At 51.0% G+C, this 14,320-nt stretch overlaps 6 protein-coding genes across 6 annotated transcripts; 3 read left to right on the top strand and 3 right to left on the bottom strand.

Moving 5' to 3' along the window:
* Positions 1-118: 118 nt before the first annotated feature.
* rsm25 (mitochondrial 37S ribosomal protein mS23) lies at positions 119-982 on the bottom strand (the record flags this gene model as incomplete). Its single annotated transcript, XM_033555359.2, has 2 exons — positions 119-464; positions 552-982. 2 exons carry the CDS (start codon positions 980-982, stop codon positions 119-121), a joined length of 777 nt encoding a protein of 258 aa, XP_033411250.2.
* Positions 983-1,557: 575 nt separating this feature from the next.
* ALT_5207 (pentatricopeptide repeat protein) lies at positions 1,558-4,122 on the top strand (the record flags this gene model as incomplete). Its single annotated transcript, XM_033555360.1, has 1 exon — positions 1,558-4,122. The coding sequence occupies one exon, from the start codon at positions 1,558-1,560 to the stop codon at positions 4,120-4,122; it is 2,565 nt and encodes an 854-aa protein (XP_033411251.1).
* Positions 4,123-4,463: 341 nt separating this feature from the next.
* On the top strand, positions 4,464-6,309 carry ALT_5206 (putative RecQ family helicase RecQ; the record flags this gene model as incomplete). The annotated part of the gene is made up of 3 exons (XM_089599883.1): positions 4,464-4,543; positions 4,613-4,731; positions 5,234-6,309. 3 exons carry the CDS (start codon positions 4,464-4,466, stop codon positions 6,307-6,309), a joined length of 1,275 nt encoding a protein of 424 aa, XP_089455760.1.
* Positions 6,310-6,759: 450 nt separating this feature from the next.
* ALT_5205 (KH domain-containing protein) lies at positions 6,760-8,864 on the bottom strand (the record flags this gene model as incomplete). Its single annotated transcript, XM_033555362.2, has 9 exons — positions 6,760-6,783; positions 6,838-7,363; positions 7,420-7,628; positions 7,680-7,844; positions 7,914-7,966; positions 8,043-8,064; positions 8,266-8,427; positions 8,498-8,577; positions 8,651-8,864. The coding sequence occupies 9 exons, from the start codon at positions 8,862-8,864 to the stop codon at positions 6,760-6,762; spliced, it is 1,455 nt and encodes a 484-aa protein (XP_033411253.2).
* A 650-nt stretch (positions 8,865-9,514) lies between these two features.
* On the top strand, positions 9,515-10,561 carry ALT_5204 (acetolactate synthase regulatory subunit; the record flags this gene model as incomplete). Its single annotated transcript, XM_033555363.2, has 2 exons — positions 9,515-10,317; positions 10,381-10,561. The coding sequence occupies 2 exons, from the start codon at positions 9,515-9,517 to the stop codon at positions 10,559-10,561; spliced, it is 984 nt and encodes a 327-aa protein (XP_033411254.1).
* Positions 10,562-10,980: 419 nt separating this feature from the next.
* ALT_5203 (uncharacterized protein) lies at positions 10,981-13,911 on the bottom strand (the record flags this gene model as incomplete). Its single annotated transcript, XM_033555364.2, has 5 exons — positions 10,981-11,322; positions 11,477-11,655; positions 11,717-12,031; positions 12,087-13,043; positions 13,116-13,911. The coding sequence occupies 5 exons, from the start codon at positions 13,909-13,911 to the stop codon at positions 10,981-10,983; spliced, it is 2,589 nt and encodes an 862-aa protein (XP_033411255.2).
* Between the last annotated feature and the right edge of the window lie 409 nt (positions 13,912-14,320).

Below are 14,320 nucleotides of genomic sequence, written 5' to 3'. Positions count from 1 at the left end.
CGAAAGCGTAAAGATGGACCAAATCCAAGTAATATACATGTTGTGTTTAGGCAACAATTCCTCCAGTTCAGTTGCGAGGAGTATGAGGCTTGTGATAATCTCTTCTTGGGAAAATGTATTATACCGGCACTGGCACCTTTTCTTCCAGCACTTCCACAGCATCATTGGCGGCGGCAATCTCAGGAGCACCGGTAAATGCTGCCGTTCTCTGATCCAGCAATTGCGCTTCTGTCTTGGCCCATGCCTTCCAACGCTCGTACTCTTGGTTCTCCAGTTCCATGCCAACTTCCAGGAGAGAGGGCCCGAAGGTCGCTCCCGTTGCTTCCGCCTCCTCTGCAGCGACTCGTCGTTCAATATCTTCTTGTAGTCGTAGTCGGTAGAATTCACGCCGGGCAATATCATAAGCAGCGCTCTTTGTCATATCGGGCACATTGTTTAAAAGCCAGAGCTGGCGTTGAACGACACTGTTGAAATGGAAGAAAAGTAGTAAGCATCCGTCCTTGACTGACCATTGGGGCGCATCTCAAGCAATTGCGGTGCATGGCACATACCTTTCACCGTCTAATCTCTTCCCTGGTTGCTGGAGCCGGCTCCAGTCATAATGTTCGGAATCCTTGCCGGTGCTTTCGACGAGGACCCGGGGTCTAGCAAGTTCCCAAGGATGATCACGGAAGAATTCCCGTCGCAGCTGATCTTCCTCGTATTTGATTTCAGTCGGCAAGAACATACGACTTGCCTTCTTTGGCTTGATACGTTTCTCTTGAACCTCGAAGACGACCTGCGGCTTCGAGGCACCGGGAAGCGTCTTCACGCGCTGTCGGACGAGCTGATGCTGAGCTGGTTGGTTTCGCACAAGGACCTGAGCAGGTGGAATATCGGCCACTACATCAAGCCACTTTGGGGGAGCGCGAATCTTGCCAGCCGCATGCTGTCGCAATGCTGTTTGGCGAACTCGGAGTGCTGTGAAATTGTATTTGCCCATAGTGGCTGGGGGAGACGGCCTCGGTAGGCCCTTTCGAATGTGTAATTCGAGATTTCACAACGACTTCTGTCCAATGTTGGAGGGATACCTCTAGACTTGAGGCCTCTTTTCCCCTATTTTCCGCAACGCAATGTGCAATTCGTTCGTTCCAGGTCAGATTCTGGTGCTCTGGAGATATCGAGTGCGGGTGTAAAAAAGAGGGCAATCCTGAGCGGAGAGAGTAATGCGCGCCTCCGATTGGACCGACCGACGGGCTCCGCCCAAGCGCAGAGAAAGTTGAGAAATGCAAGTTCTCCAAGACAATCAACGCAGAAGGGCTCCATAAATTACTCGCTCGCCGGGGAGAGCTTCTATATCATCGCTCAATTACCAGCAGGACAGTAATTGTATTTGTCTGTCTAGGCCCGCCTCATCGAACTCACTGCTCTCCCCTATATCTTACTGTTCTCCCTTCCACCTTTCCATCTCGTCACCCTCTGTTGCTTGAAGAGCAAGCTGCCCTGCCCTGTTCAACCTGCTCGAGAATTTCCTCGGGACATGCATGGCTGATCCGATGCCACCATGTCTGCCGTCTCATGCCTCTTCTCAATAGGTCCCAAAGCTCACCCGACGCGGGAATCCGTCCTTTGCAGGCGCCGGATACTTACTTTTCCCGCAACTCCCGCTCGATGCCCGTCTCAGATACGCCCTCATCCAGCTACAATGCCTCTATCAAAAGGCTCGGATATCGCCGTATTCGTCCCTCCGTTGCATCTATAGCCGACATTTTCGTCAACTCCTTGGTCATGGCGAGTTTCTGTCGCGATCACTCTCCCCGCAACAGAGGGCTTTCTACAATGGCTGTAAAGTCTTCAACCCATAACATGGCTCGTATGAAGGGAAAGAGTCTGGCAAACATCAGGCGGCTCACGTCTGGGAAGCGCCCGGTCCCTTCAAACTCGCCGGTAGAGTGTTTTGGCTTTGACAGATTGCGGACGCAACGAACATTCAACTCGGGTGTCGTGCAGAAGGTTAAGGATGATGACCATGGGGAAGGCTATGGGACTCAGAAGAATGTGGCAGGCTTAGACCAACGGGCCGAAGACCTCGAAGCAGGTCGAAATCAAGGTCATAATAGCCAGTCAGCATTACTTCGCTCGAAGAGCAAGTCATTCCTCGATGATAATGGCCCTTCGAAAGAACCTCATCCTAGCGATTCGAACGAATTCGTATCCAACCAAACGAGAGATCAGATTGATGCACTGGAGGGCCCTATTCATCTTATAGAGCCACTTTCTGGAAAAGAATCAACCGCCTTGAGCTGGGCGGCGCATCCTAAACAGTTGGAACATTTATTAGACCGGAAGAAAGCGTCCGAGCCCGATGCGGACTGTTCAAAGACACCATCACCACCGCTCAAAGTCGGAAAAGATACCAACAGAGACGCCATTGAGTTTCAAGCTGTTGAGAGATTCCTTGAAGCTGTCGAGGATCCTAAAAAAACAAATCAGTATATCTTCCGTCTCTACAGAGACCTTCCGTCGCCCGGTGTGGCGCACCTTTCGAAGCGCACCCGTGGTCTTCTTTTGCGTCGAATGTCCCAGCCTCCCAATCGTCGTTGGGCTGACGCACGCCGTTATCTAGCTATAGTGGAAGATATGATTGCTGCTAAGCTTCCATTGTCACCCGCTTTATGGACATCTGCTATTCACCTGGCAGGAAGGGCGATGGGCCATGTGAAGAAACAAGATCTCGTGCGATCGATCGGCATCTGGCAACAAATGGAACACTTGGCTGGAATTGAGTCCGACCCGGTGGTTTTCACTATTCTATTTGATATCGCCATCAAAGCGAGTCAGTTCACAGTTGCAGACAGGTTGCTTCAAGAAATGTCAAAGCGCGGCATTGAGTTTCGACGTGCCGGCAAAGTCTCAAAGATTTACTATTATGGAATGCTGCGCGATGTCAACGGTATACATCGGGCCTTCGATGAGTTTTTAGCAGCAGGGGAAATCGTTGATACGGCGGTCCTCAATTGTCTAATGACATCGTTCATCAGGGCTGGTAAGATCCGGATTGCGGAATCGCTGTACGAACGGATGATGCAGGCGCAGGCGGCTGCACGACCAGCTGGAGATACTGATCACAAGGGGGTGTCGTCGACTCACCAACCGGCGCTTGCTTCGGAATTGGTGTTGTACCGGAAAGCAGCCAAGGAGCTCAATCGTGCTTTTGAGATGGCAGCTCGTATTAAACACACTTTGCCAGCACACCATCGCGCCCTACAGGAGTCCATCCCGATGAGCCCGGACACGCGAACATTTCACATCTTTCTTTCTTACCATGCAATTCACTCGGGTAACCTGCAAGCTTTCTCGAAGATCGTTGAGGATATGGAGAAAACGTTCGCAATTCCACCTCGCGGTATGATATATCTGCTACTTTTCGAAGGCTTTGCTCGCCATGGCAGAAAGAAGAAGGGTTGGACCGCGGATAAGTTACGGTTCGCTTGGCGATCATATGTTCGTGCCCTTTACGAGTCACGGACAAGACTGAATGGCGACTTCTCTATCCATCGACCTGCTCTTACTTGGGAGAACCCATTGAAGGGCGACTCCCCGACTGTAATGACAACGTTGGCGGACTCTTCTCGACCCACAGTTGGCTTGTACACTCCACTACCGTCAAGCACTGGCGAGACCAAGGCTGTTTTGAACGCCAGTGAACGGGCGGGCGGAAACGATGTTCCTAGCATCAGTGAGATCAAGGATACCCCAGAAGAGAACGAAGTCCAAGATAACAGCCAACGCATGGACGAACAAGAAGATGAAACAAACGATGGTGAACAGGTTATAGAGCTCGACGATGGTATCGAGCTCGATGTTGATGACCTCTTTCTGGCCCCAACAGAAAGCGCGCCGAGTGACTCGGACCCTATGGAGCATGAACTTGGGCGCCGGATCGAGAACGGGGTATTCCTGGGCCGTCGAATGATTCTGCTGATCATTCGGGCATTTGGCACCTGCTGTGGGCCTGAAGAGGTGATGGACGTCTGGTTGTCACTGGAGCGCATCTGGCGGCCTCAAAAACGAAAGTCGCTGGATGTCCTCGCCGTCAAGGAGGAGCTCAACAAGTATATTAAAGACCTTACTGGGCGCTGATGGCTGATGGCTGGCTGGTAGCAGCAGCGCCTTGAACTTGTATATTATCTATCTGTATATAAATACCCTTAGAGTAAGTCGACTGTGACATATAGACAAACCATTATGTGCTTGGCAAGTCCACTTCGATACATGTAGAAGGTCAACGGATGGCACTGGGATGGCTCCTGCTCTCTTAGAGGAATATCAAATCATGTCAAGCCATATATTAGTCACGTGATACCGCGTGTCCCTTCTTTTCGGCTTTTTCGCGTCGACGCGTGGATCGAAGATAATTTAGCCGAACAATTGTTCTCATCACTGTATGTTCTGAGCTTACTATTGGTCTCAACGATGCAGAGATGCTTAACGGCGGATTAGAGCGCCGTAAAGTAGACTTGGATTTCTACTTGCACCGTGTCTTCCGCAAGCAATCATTTCGGTAAGTTCCTGGAATACTATTGCCGCATAGGACTCAAGATAACACTGACATGCCACACCTTGATACCAGTCCTCTTCAACGCGAAGTTGTAACAGCTGCGGTCGAGGGTCATGACGTTTTCTTGCAGGCGTCGACATCCTTCGGAAAGAGCTTGTGCTTCCAGCTGCCTGCTGTCCTCAGTCATGGCGGTTGGTCCACCCTCCACCAGTTTGCAAAATTGGCATTTCACTAAGGCATTTCCTTTGATTACTTACTCTCTTCGTCGACAGTGACTGTTGTGGTGTGTCCTCTGCTTGCTTTGATGGTGAGTAGCTCTGTTCAGCTGTTCCCGCCTTTATAAATTTGTGCAGTCCATTAAAGATGTGTCCTCCCAATAGACGGATCAGGTGAATGCACTTCAGGCTCTGGGAGTAGCAGTATCCACCATCAACTCGACGACTCCTTTAGCGGAGAGACGGTTGATTATAGACGATCTTCTTTCTGGGCACCCCAGAACACGTCTTCTTTATGTGACGCCAGAATTATGCCAGACCGTAGCGTTCAGGCGGACTCTTCAGACTATCCATTCACAGGGAGAGTTGATCCGCATAGCAATTGATGAAGCACATTGTATTAGCGAATGGGGCCACGACTTTCGTCCGGCGTACAAACAGCTTTCTTGGTTCAGGCGTCATCTGACTGAGCCGCCAGTTCCAATAAGTGCTTTCACGGCCACAGCAACTCCGCGTGTGCGTGCAGATATCATCAACATCCTTGGATTAGAGCCTGCTCGGCTGAAGTTATTCAACACTCCCTCTGCTCGGCCGAACATCCACTATGAGATCAGATACCTCGAAGATTTTGCACAAGACCCGCTTGAGATCGAAGATTTTCAGCTGAACGACCTACACTCGTGGTTAAAATCCATCCGATCGCGACGAGAAGCTAGGCTAGACGCTAAGGACGCCGTACTTCCCCCGATTTTCGGCATCGTCTATGTGCCTTACCGCGTAATTGCTGAACAGCTAGCCACCGCTCTCACGAAAGTTTCTGATGGAAGCATTCATGCAGTAGCTTATCACGCCGGCCTTTCCTCCGAAGACAGGAATCGCGTGCAAACTGAGTGGACCGCGTCAAGGCCTTTGGCTGTAGAGGAAGGCCCCCATCCTTCATTCTATATCATCGTTGCGACTAACGCGTTCGGTATGGGCATTGATAACCCCCACGTCCGCTTTGTGGTCCACTGGACTCCTCCTCGCAGCTTCGAGGGTCTCGTTCAAGAATCTGGCCGTGCAGGCCGAGACGGCCGCGCCGCAGCCTCTCTCATCTATTATAACACCCAAGAACGAGACCGGGTCCTCGACCGCCTCTACAAGGACGTCCAGAACGCCAAGATTCGAGCTGGTATTAAAGGCGATAACAGCAGTGAAAACCCGGACTCATATACAACAGCCGTACATAACTTACAGAGCCACAGTGCCCGGCTGCAGAGCTTCAAACAGGTTATCCGATACTGCGAAACAGTGACCCAATGCAGACATGAGCTCATCAAGGACTTCTTCGGGGACCAGGAGCTCGAGATGATGGGGTCCCAAGTCCCAGGCCGCAACGTGAGGACCGAGGGAGCGACCACGTCCCCTTGTGACTTTGCCTGTGATTTTTGCAAATATGGCACGGTTGAGCTGAGAAAACGAAAAGCGAGCATGCCCCCTCCGAGCGACCCTTCAGCGTTCATGGACCGCAGCCTTGTTCAGATCATCCAAAGAATGTTTAGTGATCTCCACTAGAGTGCTTGTTATTGGTGATCTCTGGTACTCTAGATCATGCAGGGACCGGAACATGACTCGGATCTGCTGAAGAACGGAGTGTATGGCTTTGTGAGGACGGTATGTGTAAAGCTGTTCTTTGGCAGGTCTTTTGTTTCCTCTATCAAATACCAGAGACTTAGAAGTATTTGCTATCAACTCATCAGTATGTTGCAGATTTCAAACCGAGATTTGTGATGAGTATAGATTGACAAAATCCCATTGATAATCTACAAGTGCCGAAGGCCAACCACACTCAATTAATTGACTGCCAAAAGACATTATTGTAAGAAACGAGATGAATTTTGAAAATTATTCTTCAACAATCAGCTCGACCTATAAAATAAAGAATTTTTCCTTGCGAGCGTTCGACTTAACTGTCACTGCTCCCTTATGTCATGTGGATGTCCTGGGAACCATGGCATAACATTCCTAAAGACCGGGAGGTGGTGGAACCTGATTGACGACGTTAGTGTAAGATCTCCATCACTGAGCTCAACTGATGCTTACAGCACTGTAGCTGCCACCGCCAGGAGGCGGCGGAGGGGGAGAGCCAGAGCCAGGGGGTGGCGGGGGTGGGGCCTCGCTAGCTGGGGGTGGTGGCGGAGGGGCAGGACTCTGGGACTGGGAAGGCTGATGTTGCTGCTGTTGTTGAGCCGCCTGTTGGTAGTACTGGTAATATGCTACGTAGTTCTGGTAGCCACCGTAGGCCGCATAGGGGTCAGCTCCGTAATATTGCGCGTACTGTGCGCTATAGTCAGCCGGGCTTCCAGCACCAGCGGCACCCGACGTTCCTGATGCAGCCTGTGCAGGACTAGCCGTGGCAGAGGGCGAGTTGGAGTGTTGCTGGTTATGCTGGCTGGAGTAACCACCGCCGTAACCACCTCCATAGTAACGATCACCACCGCGTTGACCATATCCGCCATAGCTGTGCTGAGGCGGATTTTCCTTGAAGCGCTGATATTGTTCCCTGACATTGGCTAGAAGATCCTCACAGAGTTCCTTAGCAGCCTGGACATCGTTTGGATCGGGGCCACTTCATTCCGTCAGTCAATCGAGTCCAATCAGAACGGAGACTGAAACTGTACTTACGCTACGTGCAAAAACATGGGCTCATCACTTTCCCTGCCGGTGCTTGGTTCCAAGAAACCGGAGCCGCGACCCTTGATCTGCACCTTGCAACGAGTCTTCTGTTGAATGTGCTTCACATATGCCCCTCCTTGTCCGACAACTTGGGCTCGGAGATTGAATCCAGGGATCGGTTCCAGATCAACCGGAATCCGTTCCTCGGGCCATTTACGCTGTACGCAATTAGCGCCTTCTCAGAAGTGAACAAGTGAACGAGTCCATACACGGCCGTATTCATCACGCTCAACTGGATCCGGCTCACGCCGGCGGAATCGTCTCTCGTCAACGAGATTCGGTAGTTCCTTCTGCATCAGTTCGTCGATCAGGGCCACGGCCTTTTCGAGGCCTTCTTTGGACGTGCTAGTTACGTGGAGGTACAGCGGCGGGTTCTACACAAATCTTATTAGCAATAGTACGCACTGGGGGGGGGAGGGGAATGAGGAAGGATAAGCACATACCGCGGCGGTGGCCATGCTCTTGTCGGGATAATAGCTTCCTCGGGTAGTGACATCTTGATAATAAGACTTGATGAGCTTCCTTCTTGATCAAAAGTTTCATAATAATATAAATGTGGAATGAAGGCGTACCGGCGCCAGTTTGGTCTTTAATCTAAATGTCACGCAGCGGAGGTCAGCAGATGAAAATGAGGGTAAGTGAGATGCTATGGATTGTTTGATTTGGGTAAGCTTTAGCCACGGCCACGAAATAGAAGAACAGAGATGGAAGGGAAAGCAAGATGCGCGGCTATAGCGGTAGCCGGCTTGCACAACAGTGCCTGGAATATCAGCAGACGCAAACAGGAATAATTACCATCTTTTGGGTGGAACCCTTGGTCAACGTGTAGCGGTTGCGCAGGTCATTGATTTCAATGTCTTTGATGTAATCGCCGTCAGCAACGTAGATTTCGGGATTCAACTTCTTCGAGTCCGAGGTGGAGGACGGCGAAGCGGCATTCGGTGCGGGACTGGCAGTCTGGAAAGCATACACGGGACCAAGTAAGCAACAGTGGCATCATGAGCACAGGACCATCTCGATTTCTCACCGAACGTATGGGAGGGACATCGACGTGCTGAATTCCTTTCTTGGCTTGCAACTGGGCGTTAATCTTGGCCGCTGCAGCAGCTGTTCAGATTTCCACATTGTCAGCTTCTGCGGTAAAAAAAAAAGAGGTTTGAAGCTTGGTTGCTGGTCATACCTGCTGCAGCTGCAGGATCTACAGAGCCTGATTTCCTCGAATCATCGGCGCCAGGGCTGAAGGGTTCACGACTGAGAGGACTGCGGGTGCGAGTGGATTCTGGCTGTCGCGAAGAAGGAGACCGAGAGCGACGGTCAAATCGTGAAGCTCGTCGCGGCTCAGGCTCCGTCTGATCGAAGCGAGAGCGTTTGGCACGGCGTTCGTCGTCAGCCATGTTAGGCGATAGGTATGAAGGCAGAAGAAGTTTTGCTGTAACTGGACAGGCGCAATCACAGAAGATGGTCCAGAACAAGCCTAAGAGGAGGACCTTAGGAGTCCAAAAGCAACAAAAAGGTTTGGTGGAGTTAGAGGATCAGCCCAATGGACGCTAGTGTAACAACCAGCACCGCCGGAACACTTTTTTCTCTTCGGTACGGAGTATGGAGAAATGGCCAATCGCAGGGGAGCTTTAGTCAAGGAGCACCTAGAGGTTGGTGAGCTCTGAGTGAGGCTTAGCGGTTTGCAACCTAGTCAGTGTTATGACAGAGCTCGGCAAAATTGAGCAGACTAGGTTATTCTTCAGTTATCCTCCTTGAGGACAAAGACACGAATAGAAAAGATGGCGATGTGCAGCAGCTCCAGGTCATGTGACGATGCGCATACTCCCATGTCCCGCTAGTCTAAAGAAAGTCTAGCGGTATTGTCACCCTGGTAAGTGACATACACAGGCTTGAGTCAGCGCCCCCGACGTCGGAAGGCCGCGAGTATAAAATGCGATTTATGACTACCGACACCGACACCCTCTCGTCCTAGAAAAAGACTCCATTGAGTCGGATCAGCCTCTCTTGTTTTGCCTGCCTTCGTCGCAGGTCAATTCGAGAGATCATGTCTTTCCGACGCCCTCTGATGCTGTCATCGGCAGCATCAGCGCCCTTTCTAGCGGTGTCTTCCAAAACCTCCCGGGTCGCAGCCGGTCTTCCTCGATTCACCACATCCAGAGCCTCGTCCAGCTCGACCTCGGCATTGGCCTACAAGGCCTTGCATCGTCGCTCGCCTCTCCCCCTGCCTGTTTCCGATGCCTCGCCGCAATGGGACGCCCCTACGGCCGTCTCGTCGATTTTGTACGAGACACCTGTCACACCGACCAATCCTCCAAAGCGTCACATCCTGAACTGCTTGGTGCAGAATGAGCCCGGTGTGCTGTCCCGCGTGTCTGGAATCCTGGCTGCCCGGGGCTTTAACATCGACAGCTTGGTCGTCTGCAACACCGAGGTTGAGGATCTGTCTCGCATGACCATCGTGCTGCAGGGCCAGGACGGTGTCGTCGAGCAGGCGCGCAGACAGCTGGACGACCTCGTCCCCGTCTGGGCCGTCCTCGACTACACCGACTCCGCCCTGGTGCAGCGCGAGCTTCTGCTCGCCAAGGTCAGCATCCTGGGTCCCGAGTTCTTCGAGGAGCTGCTCCAGCACCACCGCGAGATCACCACGCCCGGTGACGCTCTGGAAGGGCAGAAGGAGAACAAGAGTGGCGATGCGCAGACCAAGAAGGTCGAATTTCATCCTCGCCATCTGCCTCCCAGTCAGGCACTGAGACACAAGCACGAGCATCTTGATGCCATCACCCGCCTGACTCACCAGTTTGGCGGCAAGGTTCTGGACATCAGCACCAACAACTGCATTGTTGAAGTGTAAGCTTTTATATGTCTCCTCTTTTATAATTCGCGATCCAGCATCGGCTAACGTTTCGACAGCTCCGCCAAGCCTTCTCGTATTGACTCCTTCCTGAAACTTATCAGCCCCTTCGGTATTCTCGAGTCCACGCGGACTGGTCTCATGGCCCTTCCTCGTTCTCCTCTTTCTTCTGAGCCCAGCGAGGAGCTTGAGAAAGAGGCCGCCGATGTTGTCGATGCTAGCACCCTTCCTCCTGGTTAATTACAATGCCCGATACGAAATTGTCTGCTGTAAAAAGCAAATTTCCTGGTTGTAACTCGAAGCCTGGTGAAATTGACCGTGTTCCTTGGTAACAATTTATAATTGATATGTCTTTTTCCTGGGAATATCAAATTGATTGGTTCATTCTGAGATCAGTGTCCGGCTTCGTGCTTGTATATCCTAGCGCTTTCTTCCTTGAAATTGATTCATTCCGCTAATCGCGTGTACAATTTCCATTCAATGTGATCTCAATCCATAGCCTGCTAGCAAATTTGACTAGGTACTGAAGGGAAAGCATACTGTAGAATCGGGCTCGTCTACGTGTTCTCAGATCACCCTGCAGTAGAACCCATACTCAAATGACTTTATACCCTTAGACGCCAAATAGAGTCCCTTGACCCAAAAACACATCCTCCAAATCAGATTTTCACATTGGCCCGAATTCCCTTGCTGTGATAGTCAATTGTGGCTGTATAGTGGCCTACCCGAAGGCCGACCGTGGCTATTGCATCAAGTTCAAGCGAACCTCCCAGAGCTCTTTTCAGAGCATCGTAACCGATACCATCCGGATTCATCTCGACAGGCAACCGGGGCGTCTTCGAGACTCCTGGGGGCACCTGGAAAGGAACGGAGTAATTAATACTACCGACCTCTTCGTGTTCCGCGTAGAAAGCGTTGGCTTGCACAGACATGATGTCTATCAGCGTCTTCGGGAGAGGCGAAAACAGGGTGAACTCGGCAGTGGATGACCAAAGGTGCAGCTAAGACCACACGTAGATTAGTCGCCTGTTCAAAAAGGAACCTGGTCCGCGAACTATCGGCTCTATGCCAAAAGACACATTGCCCACTGGTGGCATACTAGAACCAATTCGAGGCTCATGAGGGGAAAACGGCTCCTATCAAGGCAGGTAGTACCGTAGCTTCTTGAATGAACCTGGTGTCCCCATTGTCACCATTTGGTGCCTTGGGTGAACCCGGAATGGACATCCTGGGGAGTTGGAACTGAAAGCCCAACTTGGATAACGCTCGCCCGAGTTTAGGTAACGCTGGGATAGTTCCCTCGTGCCCCTGCACCGTCACGGTAATGTTGGACCCTAGACGTTGGTCAGAACCTTGACGATGACATGAATGATTCTCGGTTTTTATGTATCTTACCTGAGACACATTTTGATAGAAATTCTCGGCCAGCTTCTACACCATTCTCGCCTCCTTTGGACGGCTCCCACATGATATCGACCTGAACTGTCGCATCCGCCTTTGAAGCCATCGCGATGTCTAGGGCCGTGATATGGGCGACCTTAGTCCCATTGTACAACATCATAAAGTCGGCGTAAGGTACTGAAGCTGAATATTCCGTGGGATTGGTGACATTCACTCTCGTTCTGACCAGCATGGAAGAATCGGTTGTATGTCCAACTTCGATGGACTCTAGCCGGGGCATCAATTCATCGATAGTGCCAGAGAACGGAGCTAAACAACGATCAGTGATCTGTCCCTTCGGAAGTTGTCCTGCCAATATACTCACGCTTGACTTGAACGGCCCCCTCGGCCGGTATACCTCTGACAGCAAACTGGCCAAGCTTCGTTGCGACTTCCGCATCGACCGCTGCAACGACACGAAGGTCAACCGGCTTCCCTTCAAAAATCAGAGATTGGAGGATTTCGGTCAAAGCATCTTCATCAGTAACCCTTAGCGGTGCATCTTTCATCGCGAAGGTTACGAGCAACGCCGGGGAACCGTCTGTATCATTGATACAACTTGCATTGGCGGGCTGCCACTTTGGAAGATTCATGACTCCAAGCTTTTTCCCATGGTAGAAGACATCGGCATTGGCACGAACATGTGGGATGTCTATGTGCAAGTTTATCTGCTCCGGCAATGCAACTAGCACCTTGACCAGGGCCGATATTCTTGGTTGAGATTCCTCTGAGTCTGGCTCACCGAACGGATCTGGAAGACTGAGATGCACGTCTGACATTGTGTAGTTCTTAACCAAGTTGTCCAGTGCATGTCCTGTAAAGGGCATTGGCACTGTCACACCCTTCAAGATGTCTGAAAGCCAGGGTGGAGTTTCTAGAGACGGGTTATCAGCTCCACGGATATAGACCGTAGTTGGGCGGCCGTTCATATAGCTCTTGACAAGAAAATCAAGTGGTGAGTCTTCCCTTCCGGGACACGCTCTTGTCAGTTCGTCAGAGAGACTCTGCATAGTACCGACTACATTCATGACGGCACTGGAACCAGGTTCGACCTGAAATTCCTTTGTGACCGCATCGGCTACCAAGATGTTGGGGTCCCCTGGCGAGCAATTCGGTACGAGCAGCTCAAACCCGAGCGAGGGTATCGTCAGGGACAAAGGAGAATCAATCGACGCAGTGAGCGACACGTCAAACGCCAATGCGCCACTTCCGCCAGGGATATCCAGGTCATAGACATTCAGCTTCGAGATTCTGACCTCAGGCAAAGCAGGGAAGTCTTTATCTATAGACAGTATCAGTGATTGAGAAACTCTCTGCCAATGATGAAGAACAGCAGCGGGTAGACGGAACTAACCTTTGAATGTCACAGAGTCAGTCAATACTTGCTCACCCAAGCTAAGTAAACCAGACTTGAGATGAACAATGGCCTTTCCATTGACTCTGAGCTGACCAAGTTTCCCTTCAATCCAATCGTCCGCCACTGCACGAATACCGACGAGGTCGCCGGCGACCAAATCTGTCAGAAAATCAAGGTTGTTTGTATGACCGTTTTGAACATTCACTTTGATGGAGGGCAGAGAGGCCGTGCCGGCGAGAATATTTCCATAGTCTGGAAGGTAGACCTGTACCTCCGACTGACCCGTTTCCACTTCCCTGCTGATCCAAGTGACCAACCGGCCTAGAGTCCGGACTGACCGCTTCTGAACACGTTCTGCATCCAAGACAAATTTCCCTTGAATTCTGGTTCGCACACCATCCTCAGTGGTCGAATTAATTGAAATATCCGTAGGTTTGAATACAGCGGCTTTTTTCGCATATTCCTTCACCACTGCTGGTGCTACATAAGCGAATACAAGGATGGAAATGACTGTCGTCAGCGTGACGGACGCGCAGAGAAATTGCCATCCTATCCTGCCACTTGAACGCTTGAAATACTTGTGCAAACTGGAGGTCTCAGACGCTGACGATAAAGCTGATGCTCTCCGGGGCGCTGTGCCGTACGCAACAATATCACCATCATCACGACGGACTAAGAGAGGCGTAGACTCTGACGACAACTCGAATGGTCGAATCGGTCGATCTGCGCGAGAGGATGAGCCATCCGTAGACGTTCCCTCGTTGAGCAGAGGTCTGCGTTCTTCGTCAGCCATAATGGCTGGAGGAGTGGGGAAGACAGCCGACTGTGGAGCAATAGAACGGATAATTTATTCAAGAGGACCTATGGAGATAAAACAAAGAATAGATCTATACGATTACTATAGAAGGATGCAATCTATAACAATAATAAGATCAAAGATGAGCAGAACAAGAATAGGTTGATGGATGGATAGGTAAGGTACCCCATACTTGAAGCATCGGATAGACTTAAGGTAGGTGATGATCAACGACGTAACCTGTAAGTAGGTAACACCGCCAACAGCCCAATAATAAACTGCTGAGAGGAGCGTCTCCAGTTGTGGAGGAGCTCAACCAACCAGTCCAATAGCTTAGCCAACTATCGCTATCAGCTATTTAATAATTGGTATGAGTCGATCCGATAATTGGATACACTAAATTACT

Source organism: Aspergillus lentulus (assembly GCF_001445615.1).
Source record: "Aspergillus lentulus DNA, contig: Alt09, strain: IFM 54703, whole genome shotgun sequence".
Taxonomy (NCBI): Eukaryota; Fungi; Ascomycota; class Eurotiomycetes; order Eurotiales; family Aspergillaceae; genus Aspergillus; species Aspergillus lentulus.
This window is presented reverse-complemented; position numbering and strand designations above follow the sequence as displayed.